Source organism: Orbicella faveolata, unplaced genomic scaffold, assembly GCF_042242905.1.
Source record: "Orbicella faveolata isolate gen_17 unplaced genomic scaffold, um_ofav_v1 contig_24, whole genome shotgun sequence".
In the NCBI taxonomy this organism is placed as follows: Eukaryota; Metazoa; Cnidaria; class Anthozoa; order Scleractinia; family Merulinidae; genus Orbicella; species Orbicella faveolata.
Window position 1 is genome coordinate 30,934,053 of NW_028301552.1, and position 17,434 is coordinate 30,951,486.

At 37.9% G+C, this 17,434-nt stretch overlaps 1 protein-coding gene and 1 pseudogene across 2 annotated transcripts in view; one reads left to right on the forward strand and one right to left on the reverse strand.

The window, feature by feature from the left end:
* The window catches only part of LOC110065020 (uncharacterized), a 32,807-nt gene extending 20,081 nt beyond the window's left edge, over positions 1-12,726 (forward strand). For both annotated transcript variants that reach the window (XM_089290911.1, XM_089290910.1), the window contains 15 exons: positions 461-505; positions 958-1,151; positions 2,581-2,637; positions 2,977-3,043; positions 3,590-3,774; positions 5,829-5,888; positions 6,260-6,326; positions 6,659-6,806; positions 7,133-7,353; positions 8,068-8,252; positions 8,589-8,810; positions 9,480-9,694; positions 9,786-9,826; positions 10,079-10,175; positions 10,513-12,726. In XM_089290911.1, the coding sequence (XP_089147037.1) occupies positions 461-505; positions 958-1,151; positions 2,581-2,637; positions 2,977-3,043; positions 3,590-3,774; positions 5,829-5,888; positions 6,260-6,326; positions 6,659-6,806; positions 7,133-7,353; positions 8,068-8,252; positions 8,589-8,810; positions 9,480-9,694; positions 9,786-9,826; positions 10,079-10,175; positions 10,513-10,996 (2,288 nt within the window). In that variant the 3' untranslated portion in view covers positions 10,997-12,726. The remainder of the gene's footprint in view (positions 1-460; positions 506-957; positions 1,152-2,580; positions 2,638-2,976; positions 3,044-3,589; positions 3,775-5,828; positions 5,889-6,259; positions 6,327-6,658; positions 6,807-7,132; positions 7,354-8,067; positions 8,253-8,588; positions 8,811-9,479; positions 9,695-9,785; positions 9,827-10,078; positions 10,176-10,512) is intronic.
* A 140-nt stretch (positions 12,727-12,866) lies between these two features.
* On the reverse strand, positions 12,867-15,753 carry LOC149111293 (uncharacterized; annotated as a pseudogene).
* Between the last annotated feature and the right edge of the window lie 1,681 nt (positions 15,754-17,434).

Here is a 17,434-nt window from a genome sequence, read left to right on the forward strand (position 1 = left end):
AAAGCTTTGGGCAATGTCTTCCGGCTTCCTATCATTTTGCTCTCTCAAATGTCAAATAAACTTTTGTCAAAGAATCGAACTGAAACAACACTGAACAAACAGTGTGACTCAATTCTAACTAAATCGTTTGTTTAGATCAGTTCTTTAAAAACATGTTAAAATTGTTTAATTGTCTTTTGGTTCCTTCTCAACTTCATAAATATTTTTATCGTTTTTCTTTACGTAATATTATTTTATTGCATTTTATCGTTCGCGACATTTTTTTTTTTTTATTTGGAATCATTCATAAACATATTTATGCCAATTTTGTATTCTTGACTCGAACTTGAAAATTACCTCAGAGAGGTCGAAACGTCGTGACTGTTTATCGTTAGTTTTCATTACGAAATCGATTTCTAAGAAATTACTAAATAAGATGAATTTATAATAATGATATGATGTACTTCTGTGGATCATTTAGGTTGTCTAAACATCCCAGACTTTCCTGCAAGCGAATGTTATCAGTGTAAGTATGAAAATTATTGTTGTAGTGAAGCAATTCTTTGATGATAGTTCGTAGCCAAAAGTGCAAATTTAGATCTTTTAATCGCTTTTCAATGACGGCGGAGGAAGACGGTCTTAGCAGTATCTTCCTTGCTAGAAAAAGGCAGAGCCCGTTAGGTATGACTGGGATAGGCCCCTCACATCCTTCAGTTGGAATGAGATCACTCATATTGCAAAGCTTTGAAGGGTTTATACAGGTTAAAATCAAGGATGATTATTTTTATGCCGAGTTAAATTGTTTTATATTGCCATTCTTTGCCTAAACAATATGCGAGCAACCTCACAGCATGCAGATTTTGACAGTGCAGTCACAGCCCTCTGGACAGGCGCTACAATACTCTGTATATACCATATTGGTTACCCTCAGTTTTTTTTTTTTTTTTTTTCTCATGTTTGATCTTTGACTCTGTACAGCTCACCCTCCTGACACCCCATTAGAGGATAGAATGGTCAGTAATGTGACACTCGAGGAACCTATGACAGCGCAACAGGACTATCGCTTTACAGTGATTGTGACGTGGAAACCTCCAGTTTACCCATACATCACACCGTTTATGTACCTTGTGAAATGGTCCAAAGAGGATAAACTCAACCTCTCTCATTCCGCTGTACGTAAAATGAGCTCTGGCTTATTATACCTCTTGACATTTAAGGGCGAAGTTGGAACCGGCTAGTTTATGAGAATTAAGAGAACCTGTCGGCCTACTGAATTAGATCAACTCTGGTCAGTCGGCCATTTTTGAAGATCCTGCCCGTTACCGTATTCCTTCCTTGTTTGGAATACCATGTTTTGTATACCTCAAGTGAGTTTGTGATTCCCTTGCAATCAACTCCGATATCGAGAGAGTTGAACTTTCCTGTTTAATTTACCAAAATGTACAAATGGAAGAATAGTTCACTTACAGTGCTTTTTCTACTCAGTCATGTATGTGACGAGATTAATAGCGGAGCTCCTGCGCGCCGAAGGCGCGCAAGCAAAGCCCCATACCTTAGAAAGTTTGGTAACCCATCGATCTGAAAAATTTTGGTTGTCACATGACTGTCCGTACGTACGTACCCGTACGCCAATACCTTGAAAGCTAAGAGAGGAGTACCGTTACTAAAGCTACATCTTTGATTTTGGGCGCCCACGCTATTCTTAATTGACAGCTGTCACAACAAGCTATCCGCTGACCAGTATTAGGTGACTATATCGCGGGCTCAGGTTTAGAGCCCATCGAGGTTTGCTGACCAGTTACTGGTCTACCGATTGAGTCGCGGGCTCAAGTCGCGTTATTTCTCTGGGGGAGAAGGAAGGAGTACTCGCAAAGGGAAAATTTCGGCGCAAATTAACCCCTGGCGCGTTGTTAACTTTTCTTCTAACATATTCCTTGTACAATCGTCTCTTGGAAAGTTCCTGATATATTGCGTACGTAATTTCTACAATTTTGGTTAGGCTTGTTAGGTATAGTTTGTTAAAATTTAACTGGAAAAAAAATAGCAGAACCAAACGCTGAACAATTACATGCTCACAATTGATCACTTTTTGAGTTTCTGATCCAAGAAGAAAATAAATCTCTTTTTCCTTTATCGTCGTTATTGCAATCAGGAGCTCCGTTTTTAGGCTTGGCTAAATCTAAATATTACACAGAGTTACAAACAGACACAAAAAAAACAACAAGAAGAAATGGTTGCGTATGATGACCAGAATACTAAATAGCTTCCAAGCCAGCACTATGGAGCTTAGCATATGTAAGCGTGGATCATGGCGTAGCAAAGTTAACTTCATTTCGCCATTTCCATTGAAAATGTTATAAAACAGTTGATTCATGTTTTTTTTTTTTTCCAGTGCATCATCGAGTTATGATGCACTTGGAAGATTTGGAGAGCACTCAAGAAGTTACAGTTGTTCTTGGCTGCGCCTCGAGCAACTCTAAAATGGACGCTTCTTAGGAGGTCTCTTAATTTGCTGTACTAGCTTGTCAGCACCATGTGCTCGAGCAGTCGTCACGACAGGGCCGATTTGTCATAATTTGATGTGTTTTTATTATTTTGCAGGATGTTAATCGTCAGAAAATAACAAACCTGCTTCCCGGGAGGTCTTACAAACTTAAGGTAATTGATTTTCCGTCGTGGACATAAAGAATCGGTAAAGGATTTAAGGAACGGTGAGGAGCTAAAAAATAAGTGTTTTTATATGGAGAAACATTACGCTCCTTCTCTCTAGAATTGCTGAGCCCTAGCAACACGAAACTTCGAATTAAACACCTTTTGCCCACTTTTGGACTTTCTGGTTCAGAAATATCAGTCGTGAAATCTTACACAGACTCTGGCATTTTCTTTTTTCGTTGGTTTGATTTTGTTTTTGTTTGTTTAGTGTTTGTTCACTTTTTTTCGGATTCTCCAATTTTAGTAAACTAGTTTTGATTTGTGTCCGTGAATTTTCCTCTATAGATCAGACCAGTGTTTCCGGATGACAAACCGTTTACAAATTGGACCTTTGTTATGTTAACTACTCCTGGTTGGTTAAAATACTCACCTAGATATGTATATCCTAATGTATACAAACAGTGTTTAATTTATGCCCCTTAATTTATTATTTAAAGCCTTCATTTTTACGTGCAGCCTTTTTCGTGGCCTTTGCTAGACCTAAAACAATTACTTTCAAATCACTATTATAATGAATTTTTATTTTTTGTTAATGATTATCGAGATTCCGCTGTAACGTGATTAGTAATTGGCAAATTATCAATTAAAAGCGGTCATGGCACACGTCCAAGCAAATTATTACCCCATTAGGTTGACTCCTTTACCTTAAGCGCTGTAGGAAACATATCTTGACTGTTGGCTTAAAACATTTTTGAAGCTAGTGTTATGTTTAATTGCCAACCATTCCAGAAAGGGTGATAAACGAGGTGAGAGCGCAGTTTTGAAACTGATAGCTTTAATTACACGAGATTAAAATATGCTTCAGTCAATTTAACTGCTTGGTGAAGCAGAGTATTATTTCAATAGTTGCGTGTACTTGCCTATAAAAATAAGTTTGTTATTTCGTTTCGTTTAACAGGTGTAGATCCAGACCAAGTAAAAGTGCGTTATTTGACATCCGGACCATTTTCTCCGTCATCTGACTGCGAGAGCTTTAGCGTGAAAATCTCGTGGGAAAAGCCAACTTTTAACTACAGCACGCTGGTTTCCTACAAGATCTCTTACCTCACTGGAAGGAGCAATGGCACGAAAGTCGAGTTACCAGTAAGCTGTACAGTCTCTATCTTATCTATAGAGTAATTAATCCTTATCTATTCATGGCGCTTATTAATAATTTAAAATTGTGGTCATTACAGGCCCTTTTACGGTGGAAGACATATTAAATAGTTTCCGCGATAACGTTAAACGTAAAATTAAAGTATCGTGTATCTTCAGTGGAAAAAAAAAACGCTTTTCATTTTTCTCCATAAAAATAACCTTTGAACTATGAGCTTTCGGAAAGAAAGGAGAAAATTCTAAAAGAGTAAGCCGTTTTTCACAAGAAGTAAAAATTTCTTATTGATTGACAGATAATTGACGTTTCTCAAAACATCATCTCTGTGTGGGGACTCTTCGATTTCAGACAAATTTTGTCAATTTTGACAACCTTTTGGGGAGCTTGGTAGTTCTAGCTAAAACTTGTTCCTTTGAAAGTCGTTTTTTTTTTTGTGGAAAACAGTTCTGTAACTTTTTACAGCAATTTTGAAAATTTTCTGTTCCTTTTTAATGCAATCGAACGAAAGAAAACCCCATCACGCTTTTTAAGCGTTTAGTTTCCTGACCTCATTGAAAATAAATAAAATACTCTCAATATAAAATCTCGTTAAGTTGGAACTTTAGAGAGATGATTTTATCTTTCCAGTTTAGATTTCGTGGAAAATTTGGTGATTCATTTTTCGGAAAACCTAATAAAATCCTTGAATAGCCATATCCGCAAAACTTAATTTGACATGGGCTTTAGGGTATTTGTGATTTGATCGTGAGGCGCTACTACTTACCGTTTCGTAAACATTTTTACCCGTCGTTGCCATCATTGGCAACCAAGCCTTTCAGAATAAACGATGTCATATCTGCTTTAATTTAGGCCTGGACAGGTTAGAAACTGGTTATAATTTGTTTATGGAGTAAAACGCACTCACCAAATGCTTAATTGTTCATATTAATACTGGTTTGCTTGCGGTTAGCTTTCATTTGATGGTTGGGGCATCTCTGCCATTAATATTTAAGAGAGTCACGTTTCATAATTAAATTTTGCGGAGTTTTGGCGAATCAACCTGGTAGTGTAGTAGTATGAGGGATATTAGGAAACACAGGTTTCGGGTTCAATACTGGGTGGTTACCCACAAATTTTCTTTTTTCTTTTATTTAGTAGAGAAAAAGTCATTAGTGTCGCGAAAATGTCATCGACCGTTTCCTAAGCGGACAACTGCTGAGGCGCTACGTCCAATGCACTGGAGACTCCGCTGAAGGGACACGGTCACCATCAAGTAGTTTGAAACTAAGTTGTATTTCTTGACAAATTAAACAATAACAAAACGTAGGTCGGTTTCAAAGTTGAAAAAATTGGGCGTGGGACGATGGTATATGAGCGTTTGTTATATTCTTCAAATCGAAGTTACTGGTTAATAGAAACACCTTAACCCCAACCAAAGAAAATGAATCAAATTGTCAAAGAAGCGAATTACAAAGACTATCAGGCACTGCAATCTTTTTTTATAAGAACAAATTTTATAAGAATATCGAGAATGAAATTTGCGGTGTTTAAAGAATAAACCCGAGGCTAAGGTTTTGAAAAAAGAATTATTTTGTGTGTGGAAAATTTGTGAATACAAAACTAAACCAGCTAACTAACTAAATTGGGTGGAATCCGTCCTCCTCTAAAAAATAGCCAAAAAACACTAAAACAACAACAACAACAACAACAACAACAACTAAAACAGTCTAGCAGGTATGTTTGATACTGATAACATTTCTTCAAGAAGTTGTGCGTGTCAAATCAGGCTTTACAAAAAATACGATATAATTTAAGAATGTGCATAAAAATAGTTTTCGTCCTAAAATCACAGGTCAATGAAAATATTCTGGCTGTGCAGAAAATAAAACCAACACTCTTATAAAAAAAAAAAAAAGAAAACGAAAGCGGCCTTTTCTTTGATGTCATGTTGTTGCTCATAATTCACAACCAAAGTCTTTTAAATTTCAGTCATAGTTATTAAGGATTATGTTATCGATCGGTTCACAGTGCAGCTTAAATATTTTACTTTATGTTTACTGCCCAGCCGTCTTCACCCCACTTCATCATATCCGGCATATTGCATGGCGAGGGAGTTGGCTATCGGGTAAGCGAGTGAGAGTACGTCTCAGAATAGTTTTGGAAACAATGGTATAGATATTACAACCTTTATCTCTTTACTAATTTTTATTTTGCCTTTAAACAGCTAATAAATTATACTTTGTTACATTCATCCTTTCCATAACATTTTGTATACGTTGTTTTATCCTTCTTTCTCGTGTTTGAATTTTTGTCTTTTCTAATTATTGCGCCCAACCGGGTACTGTCTCGCCGTCTCAATGATTTGTAATTTGCCAACATCAATCAAAAAAAATTTGAAAGTTTGTAAATATATTTCCAAATATAATTTTGCGTTGTCACAAACTTTGCTTAAAATATCTGAAAGATTAAAACCTTTCTTTTCGTGTTTCTTTCAAGGTTATTCCCATATACCAACATGACTGGATCCAAGGAATTGCAGTTCCTGGAAATGCGACTGCACCTGGTAAGGATACAAGTCAATAAAAGTAATATCACAGACAGATTGAGTAACTCGTTAACTAAGTTCATGCGTAGACTCGGTCTAATATCAACTTGGATGTCGTTTGTCAAGAGAAATTGCCCGTAAGATCTGTTTAAACAATCTTTGTTCTTATTTTAGTTTTACATTAACTTTGCGCTTCTTTTTCAGTCTTAGTAAACTAAAACATTTTCAAGCGCTTCTTCCAATTTTTATTTCACCAAAAAGAGTGAAGCGAACAAACAAACTAAGGAAATCATTATGAACAGAATATGCAAATAAGTTTTTTTCCTGATCAATCCATTTATTATTTTCAGACAAAGAGCGTCCCGCTGATCCGCTATCCACCGCAGAGTTGGCTGTGCTTGTTGCAGGAATCTTGTTAGCTGTACTGATTGTCATATGTGTTAGTTTATGGTGCTACAGAGGGAGACAAAGACAGAGGAAGGCAGAGCGTGTCTCCGGGTAAGGTGTTAATCATGATACCATTAGTACATTTGAGGTCTCCTTGATAAATGTTAAATTAATCTTTCATTCGATAAGATAACATTTTCAATATTATTCACCTTAGTAATCCTAGTAAACCATCATTGGCCCTAGGATGTACATGTGTCTCTTTTTTTTAACTATGCTGTGTACAAAATATTGGATTCGTGCTGCGGGAGTAGCCAACGTATGCAAGACTACATACACAAATAAACGCCTAAAGTAGAGCATTGTGGGAGTGTTTTTTAACTTAATTAGCAGTATCGAAGTAATAAAAACACAATTATCTACGTTACTTCCTGCAGCAAGAACGCGTTAATGATTGATCATTGGGAAGTAGATGGAGACCTACTGACTCTGGAGGAAGAGATCGGAGAGGGTGCCTTTGGTAAGGTGTATAAGGGAGTCCTCAAAGCGCTAACTACGCCCTCACGGAAAATGTTCATGAAGTTTCCAATAAATGCGATTCGTAAAAATGAAGTCAGGCAGACTGACGGATTGACTGTGGCGGTGAAAATGTTACACGGTGAGTTACATTGTTTATTCAGATTTGGGAACCTGAAGAAACGTCTCGAGTTGATGAACAAAAGTCAACCAATGCAATTTTTACTGACACTGTGAGGAGAAGAACGTGGCCGTTGGCTTTTTACGGCAAAATGCCATTATTATTCTTTTTTATAAGCAGCTACTTGTGTAGGGTTAAAAATTAAAGTAGTGTGTAGCTTGGTTCTGCAAGATCCGTATTGACCTTTGTTTAAGAAGAGAACTCTAACTGTGGAGACCTGCCGCAATTAAAAGCTACTATTTCTCCTGCAAATCGCAAACAAAGTTACACTGTCAACCAAAAAAAATTAACCATTTCTATGCCATCTGAGATGATTTCATTGCTGTAGACAAACTCAGCAAGGGAACTAATTGTTATACAAAAGAAAATAAGGTATTTTTGTGAAGGACAGATTAGCTTTTGTCAGTAAGTCGTTGCCCGTCACTTTCAAGAGAGTTTACATCAGTGGGGAACTTAAGCTTTGGACGGCTTAACAACACATAGATTGCAATGCAGGTGCTTTATTGACAGCACTCTTCTTCAATCGAACTCAGCTCTTCTTCTCCCGAGTAATTCTCAGCATGGTGTTTTACAAAAACTGTCAATTATTTCTCGAGCCAAGAAAATTAAATTAAATTTAAAAAAAAATTAAAAGTACCATGAAAGTATTTTTTATTCTTATTTTTGTTTTTGTAGATATGGCAGACGGTGACCAAAGAAGAGAATTTCTTAAGGAAATTCAACTCATGAAGAACATGAGATCACACAAGAATATTGTTAACATGCTGGGATGCTGTACTGTGCAAGAACCAATGTTCTTACTAGTTGAATATATTCCGTACGGTGATCTTTTACATTACCTCCGAAAACGACGGGGAAAGGTAAAACGTAACACATGTCTATTAAATATATTTAATTCACTTGACTAGCCCTTTTTAGAAGTTGTGTTTTGAGCCACGCTCTTTGGCAAGTCCATGGGACTCCCAATGAAATTTCAAACTGGCTTCCTTATTTGGTCTTCTTGGCAATTTTCGTTATCATAATTTAAGAAATCGGTTTTACTATTTTCAAATTTCAAGAGAAAGTGATGGCAAATATAATGAACAACAAGATACAATTAAACCGTGATTAGCGCTAAACGAAATGTTTGAAATTCAAGGTTCAAAGGTTCAAACTTTCTTAAACACGCTGAAAACAAGGTTTGCTTTTTTTTACAGGCTCGGCGAAACGACGAAATTTATGTCGATGGCACTAAGGCAGAAATCGTTCACAATCGAAATACTCAGATTGTTTCATTTGCGCAGTCTTCGGACGAATCTGGAGTACAAAACAAAGGAATGACCAAAGAAGATGAAGCTGATGACCAGGAGGATGAAAGGGAGGAGTTACTTACTCCAGGAGATCTTATGGCTTTTGCCTGGCAAATAAGTCAAGGAATGGTGAGATATTTTGAGCGTTACAGTACATTACTCTGAACATTACAGCGCAAGTCCCGTGTTTTGCCAGGTGCAGGTGCTTTAAAACTAACATCTTGAAAAAGTACGATGAACCAGTTTTTTCCAACCTTATTATTGTTGCAGTTGGTGTTGCTGGCATTTTTTTTTTTTTTAACGATTTCGATACCCTTGTGGTCTTTTTATTGCCATTAAATTTTAACTCGATTATGTAACTGTTGCAAATACCTCTGATGGCTGCCCGGTCTCTCTTTAGCCCATTACGGATATTTCGTATCTTCCAGCTGATCGGAGACGCACTATGATTAAGAGGTCCATACTTCACAGTGCGGCCCGCTAAAATGTGAAGCTGTTCTTGTTGCCAAAATTTCTCTGAATTTATCGCCAATTTTTCTAAACATGCTCCGTGTAAGTAAAAATGTAAATCGTTTCGTTTTTCTAAAATCTGCTGACGACTTAGCAATGATTTCGAATTATGGGCTGTAAATCGTAGGTATAAAGCCCAAACCGTAACATACCGTACGGCCCTCAAACTCGGTTTGTAGGCAGTATCTAATATAATGTTTTTGTGAAATGTAGTTCTTCAATAACTATGGGCGCAAATGAAGTTGTTGCAGTTGTTGTCAGTTGATGATTATCAAAATGCGTTCACAGGAGTACCTAGCAAGGAAAGGCTTCGTGCACCGTGATTTAGCAGCCCGAAACGTTCTCGTTGGTGAGCACAAGATGGCAAAAGTGGCGGATTTTGGCCTGACTCGCTATGTGTATGAAGAGAAAGTTTACCATTCAAAGAGAAACAAAAAGCTTCCACTGAAATGGATGTCAATTGAAGCCATCTTTGACCAAACGTTCACAACTCAAAGTGACGTGTAAGTAGAAACTGCTGTTGTAATTGACAGCCCTTGATTGTTTGTTAAAAATTTAAGAAGTTAACAACGCATTTTTTTGGTTACTTTATAGGTGGGCTTTCGGCGTTCTTTTATGGGAGTTGGTCACATTAGGTAAGAAAGACATTCTTCTAAAACGTCTTTTGGCGGGAACAAACGCATGTAACATACGAAGATTATTAATTTTTTGCAATTCGATTAGTTCCATGGAATCGAATCTTGCACAACAAAGATTAACCAAAGTAGCAGCTCTTCTGAAAGGCACTTGGTTACAGTATGCATTGTAAGCTGCAACATTTGTTGTTATTTTTCTCTTTCTCTCTTTTCTGCGTATCGCGAAGTAATTGGTGAATCTCTTTTATCCAGGTGGGACTCCATATCCTACAATAAACAACAGAGAGTTACTTCGTCTCCTAAAAGCTGGTTACCGAATGGAAAAACCAGATATTTGTAATGATGAAATGTAAGTCAGAGTCTATTTCTATAAGTGCTCTAGAATGCGTTAATAGCTTCTCTCAAGGAGCAAAGTAAATCTTGGTAGACATGTTAAGGCCATTTACTGTTTTTATGCTTGTGTTAACCTAATCCACGCGTGAGGAATTCCTAGTTGCGTCAATTCTTTTATGTTGTTGTTAAAAATAGGATTCGTGAAATAAAATTTGTATCATTCAAAGAAAATTTAGAACAATAAGCCCTGGTGTACCTGATCGAAAAAAATAATGCAAAAATCGAATATTAAATTACTATTACATAAAGTTTTTGCACTGATTAATAACAAACGCACATTGACATTGTATTAGGTTCAGTATGATGACGGATTGCTGGATGGAAAACCCAGACGACAGACCAGACTTCACCCAAATACGAGAGAGACTGGAGGAGATGATGCAGAAGGACAATCCGTATTTGGATTTCAGCGTTTTGGATGAATCCAGGGATTATTATAAAGTGCCTTCCTTCAACAGTTTAAATGAGGAATCTGCAGATGATGAACTGTTTGACACAGAAAGCGCTGAGCTTTTAAAGAATGGAAATGACAGCAATAGTCTTGGAGAGGGGAAAACTTCTGAAGATTCTTACAAAGATGGAACAGCTCCATTGTCAAATTCCAACCAGGGTCTAGAGATGGACCTGGAAATTGATCCTGTTGATGTGAACAAGATTGATTTTGACAACAGTTCTCCTCGTGATGAAGATTTCCGTGATCGTAAAAATGTAAAGGTGAATATTGAAGCACTTGAAATGGCTTTATACCGCCCAGGCAGAAGAGGGATTGTGCTCTAGGATGAAGCTACTGAAGCTGAATACAGAACCCAGGATAACAACTTACGAAATAGACAAACCGTGGAATGTACAAGCAGACTTGAATTAATAGCCGAACTAAACCAATTTCTCTAAATTCAGGGCAGCAAAAGCTACTCATAGAAGGTTCATTTCTCTTTTTACATTTATGGTGCAGTTTTATGATTGCTGGTTACTTGCTTATTATTTGGAATCAACTAACTTACTGATACATATACATTCTCACACACAGCTGGGAGCCATGCCAAGCCAGACCACGCAGCATGACTTTTATTAATATAACAACTATATATATAACTGTCTTACAACGGCACAAAAAAAGTGACAAGAGAAAAAATTCACTGCGATTTAAATAAATTCGCTGCAACTTAATAGACTTTTGAAATACTTCATGGGTGGGTTGGTGGGGCATGTCAGGCAATGGCGGATGGCAAAACAAAAACTGAACCTTGTACAAGCCCCGTGACCTGAACCCCCCACCCCCACCCCATACAGGTGTACTCAGACTCCCAGCTACGCGTGAGAAAAACGTTTTCCGTTTCCTTCGTTCCTCAGCCAGCAGAAGACTTTACTTTTTGTTTTACTTTTATATCTCAGCTTGTGGTCCAACCTTTCGTGAAGCTCCACTGATGTGATTAGTGAATCTATACTGAATGGAAGTTTGCAATCAAACCCCACAAGTTTTTTGTTAGTTAGTTAGTTTGTTTGTTTGTTTGGTTTGTTTGTTTCCTGTTTTGTTTTGTTTTGTTTCGTTTTATGTTTTTGGTTTGTTTGTTTTTTTATAGTCAATGGTGCAACGGTTTAACGATGTACTTACTCGATCAGATGTAATTAACACAAACAGGAAACACATGAAACACCTTTGTAACAAGATCAAATGTGCTTTGCGATTTCCACCAGAGGGAGCCCTGCTTCATTAATCATTATATACATCAAAGGGGTTATGGGCTTATAACACTAAATGTAGCTTTTATATTGAAGAAAGCGAACGAAGTCTTAATTGTATTTCATCGGAAAGAATTGTTTATTGTTTTCTCGTAGCCTGATGAACTAAGGTGTCTCGATAAAATTTTATTACTATTCAGTCTGGTTATTACATAGCATTTTCAATCAGCTTTTTACCAGCCTTTCGTCAATCGGTTGAAAATGTGAAAATTACAACGGCTAAGGAAAATCCCTTTTAAAAAAAATCGTTCGTGATCGCCATAAAGAAAATCAATAAAACTGTTAAGACATTTAAAAAACATCTTAGCTTCTAAACACATTTGGTATTATTTTGAAGCAAGTTTAGCAGAAAGTGTTCGTTTTCTTTTAGTAATTATTCGAAAGGAAAAATACATAATTTTTCTTTATTTTCTACTTGCCATTTTTATATCAAATCCATGGTCTATGGCAAATGGAAAATACCACAATAAACGGCTTTGAACCCCTTGCACAGAAAATTTTTTAGTTCATACTTTGCCATGTCTTTTGATACCATGATTGTAGCATCAACTGCTGATAAAGAGTTGTTATAATGACTCGTCAGCGACAACAGGGACGACCTTTTAGACATACCTGCAGAGTTTAGCGGCTTACGGTGAGGTTACCTCTAGCAAACTAGCGGTAAGCTGCAAAGAAGTAATTGCTGTTGGAAAAAATAAGTGAACATGGTGTTAATGAGAGTATATATCCCATAATGTAAAGTAAATAAACGAAAAAGGAACTTAAAGTACATGTAAGTTATATCATTGGTCACGACAGTTAAAACGAAGGTGAACTGACAAGAGAAATCAGCTGCTTCCGGTGTGGAAAGTTTCTTTTAACTTTGTATGGGAAGGGAACGTTGCGTAGATCGATAAGTCATACCCTATAGGCTGTACGCTGTAATCACAATTATAATAATACTCTCATGCCAATGAGTCATTATAATCGCTCACAGGCGAAGATTCTTTACAAGTCTTGCTTAACTCCGAACCAGTGCTGCATTGTCGAGTTAGGTGAGGAAGAACAGGGCTGATTAGTATTTATCTTCATACACCACCCGAAATTGTGTTCAGAACCATTTGTACCTGGAGTTCCATCAAATTGGCAGTTAAATAATCTGCTCTTGTAACTGTTTACTGTCCAAGATTGCCCAGGTAACTGTTTGGTCACAGCACTGCAGTTAGAGCACTCATTTCCCCGGATGTTTACGTATTCATACATCCGGCAAGTAAAATCCCAGCTGCCAAATATGTCGTGACCTTCCAGCTTGGCGCGTGCGTAGTCGGTATACTGCAGACCCTCCTTTGGGAAGTTACAGGTTGCTCGGAAGTGGGTTGACTGATTAGCAATGGACCGGATCTGTGGTAAGGCGCGGTGGCCTCATGGTTAGTGCGCTCGACTCCGGATCGAGCGGTCCGGGTTCGAGCCCTGGCTAAGGACATTGTGTTGTGTTCTGGGGCACGAAATTTTACTCTCACGGTGCCTCTCTCCACCCAGGTGTATAAATGGGTACCGGCGAACTTAATGCTGGGGGTAACCCTGCGATGGACTAGCATCCCATCCAGGGGGGAGTAGAAATACTCCTAGTCGCTTCATGCTACAGAAACCGGGATAAGCTCCGGCCTGATGGGCCACTTGGCTCGCATGCAGACTTTACCTTTACGTTCCAGCTTGGCGCGTGCGTAGTCGGTATACCGCAGACCCGCCGTTGGGAAGTTACAGGTTGCTTGGAAGTGGGTTGAGTGATTAGCAATGGACCGGATCTGTGGTAAGGACAGGCGGTAAGAGCTCCAGCTCACATCATTGTCTTCGTGATTTACAGGCTAATCAGCGCCAAACATTTTGTCGTTAAACAGAGCTTTATTAGCCAAGGAAAATGATTGTATCAACGCCCAAACGAATCCCGATTCTGACTCCATGTTGCAGAAAACAGAAAACGCTTGGTTCGCAGAATCAAAGATGAGGTACTTTCCTGATTTCGAAGCTCCGTTCTTGGCAATATCTTCACAGGTTCTTGGATGTTTAATCTTTTCACATCGCCGGCCTGTGTGCGTATCAAGGCAGGTACAGTTAAACCTTGCGTTGTGAGGGTCACAAATCTCCCGACATACTCCTCCGTTGACACAAGGATTGTCGCTGCAGCATTTGTTCGTACAGCCATGTTTCCAAAGGATGTATTTCCCTCCACCCTAACAGAAAAAAGTGAATTATTTTTTTGTATCTTGTAAACATATTAGAGGCAAGCTAGAAGCATATATTTTTTAACAATGAAGTGTTTCTGTCGAGGTCTGATGGTTGGCCGCGAAAATTTTGTGTTCTAGAGTATTTTCCCTGGAACGAAATATAAATGTAGATTTTAAGAACATGAAATTCGAAGAGCAAATTTTAGCCCATGCAGGCCGACAGAGACATTAAGTCCTCAATTGTCTATATTTTTTCCATTAAATTCACAGGGAGCATTGACTGTTCAGCTAAATTCACCGTGCGATACAACGCGAAGTTGATATTGTTGATTCAAATCATTGTAGGTTTACATATTAAGCAGGAATGACCGTACTACATTTGCACCTTACTCATCGCCTAAAATAATGCACACGGGAGAAGCCAAAAGTGTTTGTCGCCCGCAGAGCGACGACCTCAGGAAGCGAAGCTTGCCGGATGAGGCACGTGTTTCAGAATACGTTCGTAGGAGAAGAATTAAGATTGGGTGAAGTAGCTGCAGAATTGTTACGTTTTAAGTACTGTGCATATCACCAAGCTGGGGTCGGAAAGCAAATCCTTTTCATGGTTTCCAACCGTAAAAGAAGAAGAAATTTTGGCAGTCTATGAAGCAGTTGTCAATACTGGCGCAACAAAAACCTCAGAACTCGCCTTGGCTGTATTTACAAATAGGTTTTATTATTTTTAGATTTGAAGTTATCGGGTAACCCGACACAAAACTATTTGTTTACAATTGCAATTTTCGACAATTTACAACAACGTCGGCAAAGCGAGTCAAGTGTTTATGTTTAGAAATTAGCGAAATTAAAACAGTGAAATTCATAAAACCTATCTCAGCATGGATTCGAAACAGCAAAACTTTACTACTCCTGTTGAAGATATCTCACTGAAGCAAATGACAATTTTAGGTAACACGACGCCAGTTTCTACAACGAAGGGTCGCTATCTGTGAATCGTCCGGTCAACAACTTATAGCAAAAGTTGTGCGGACTGAACTACACTAATCTTTTCAATAGCTCAACGAATCAACCACTTTTTCCGCAATGTTTCAGACCGTTTCGTAGTTTCTCTAAACTGACATGAAACACGTCGGATTTCTCTTGTTGATCACCTAATAAATCAAGTGATTTTTCTTGCCCAAAGAATTATCAAGTGTGATAAAACGCCAAGGTTTTCTAAGTTCTGGGTGAATTTTAGAGTTAAAGGCAGCATTTAAAACTTTTTTGTTATAGTTTCACGAGATGTCTTCCTACAAGCTAATTAATAATGCGGTTCCGCTCTCTCTGTAAAATATGAGATTTACAACGCTTTTGAACTTTGCCAAATGACAAGGAGCCAGCATCAGGACACAACTACTGCTTTGAATCGCCATTACTTAAACCACTGGTTGCTAACATCATAAAATGTGGTTAATTATGGTCATCACTTACCATTGTGGCATTTTCCTCTTTCCCAATAAGTAGTTTCTCTCTTACAAGATAGCAAGATATCTCTTTGTAGAGAGGAGGGCTTTGGTCTTGTGGCCGTTTCCGGGAAGGCAACCGTTTATTCATATATTTTTTTCTTCCGAAAACTGTGTTCTGAAAAGACAAATAAGAAAAGTTATTAGATTTCGAGTTAAAGTGACATTTCGGGAACAAGTTGTCTTCAAAAGCCATATTGTTACATAGAAATGATGTTGCTATGGAAACTATTTTTAGTCACCGCTCAAATAGTAAAAGGGGAGACTTTGAAATGGGAGTGAGCCATCAGCTACATTTTCGGGGGCGATTTTTCAATGCAATCCATTTTGCAGATATGAGTAAAAACTCCAGGTCTCGGTTGGCTTTCAGCCAAAACACTCGTTATTTCAAAGCTGAGAGTTAAGAGCAGCTTCGCCTAAATATCAACTAGACTTGGAAATAGCGAAAAAATCGAATTTCTTCAAACTCGCCCAGAATGAAGCCCTACGGGCACTAGTTACAAAAATATCGTTTTAAGTTCGATAAATCAAAAATTATTTTTTTCTGCAATTTTTTCGTTTCGATGCCCCAAATCGGCCAAAATCCATCGAAAATGAGCGGCATATTCAGAGGCTCGTAAACTCAAAAGTAAAAATCTTCATTACAAACTGACTGCACGTCGTATTTGTACTTCCTTTTTTGTCTATTTAGAGCTAAATAGATCGTGATTTGATTAGAACTTAAATATTTGACGAATTTTCTAAATTAACGACCCAAGACAGCTTTACAAGAGGTCTACATTTAGCCTATTTTCAAATGCTAAAAAGGCGTTCTGGTACACGGCTTTTCCCAAAACGACTAGTTTGGTGTGAAAGAGCATTCTTTCTTCTTCAAATTAGTGAAATAAAATTTTTGGGTAAATAAAATCGCGAGCGCTGAGATAGCGAACTAAATGCAGCACTTCTTCCTGAAAACGTGACCTTTGACCCGAGCGTAACGAAACCGATTACTGCAAGAAAACCCGGAAGAAAAGCAAACGCTTCGTTATTTTGAAACAATTTCTAGTGATATCTCTCCGAAACCATGATTGCAAGAAACTATTTCCAGATATGAAATCTTACAGGGTCAAAAAAGGAGCTAAAGGGCGCATTTTGACACAATAACTTTGTTTGCTGAGAATTGAAGTCAATGACCGTTAACGAATTCCAGTGAAATTTGCAAACTTGAAGTATGTTAGTCGATACTTACCTGAATATTTGTATTAATAGAAGAGTCGTCTTCTTGGATTAACCTTCAAAAGAAGCAGGATCCAGATTTGAAAACCTCTAAAAGAAGAAATGTTTAATGTTCCGTGACCTGCCCGCTGCTATAAATTAGCTTAAATTCCATGCACATGCCGACCGCATGTTTGTCGTAAAACCAACTGAACTTCACTGACAGTTTCCACGGGCAACCCCAAAATAAACAATCCCCAAAAATGTAAAGTGAAATTGGCTGTCTTCATGAGCAGTTAGAAGCTAGAGTCAAGTTCCATTACCTTTAAAAAGTGCTTGAATTTATTTGTTTGCGTCGACTTTGTCTACTACTCTCACGTTCGAATGCCACGAATCGGTCACGCCAAAACAGTGCAGACCGTGCAGACTGCAGACTGCAGACACTTGTTTCGGCTTTTCATTGTGACTCCGTTTTTTGGGTCTAGTTACAAAATAGTGTTAAATATATCTGAAAGTTTGTCATTTATCCACAGGCTGCACAAGCGCAGTATTTGACTTTTGATTCAATAGACAAACGC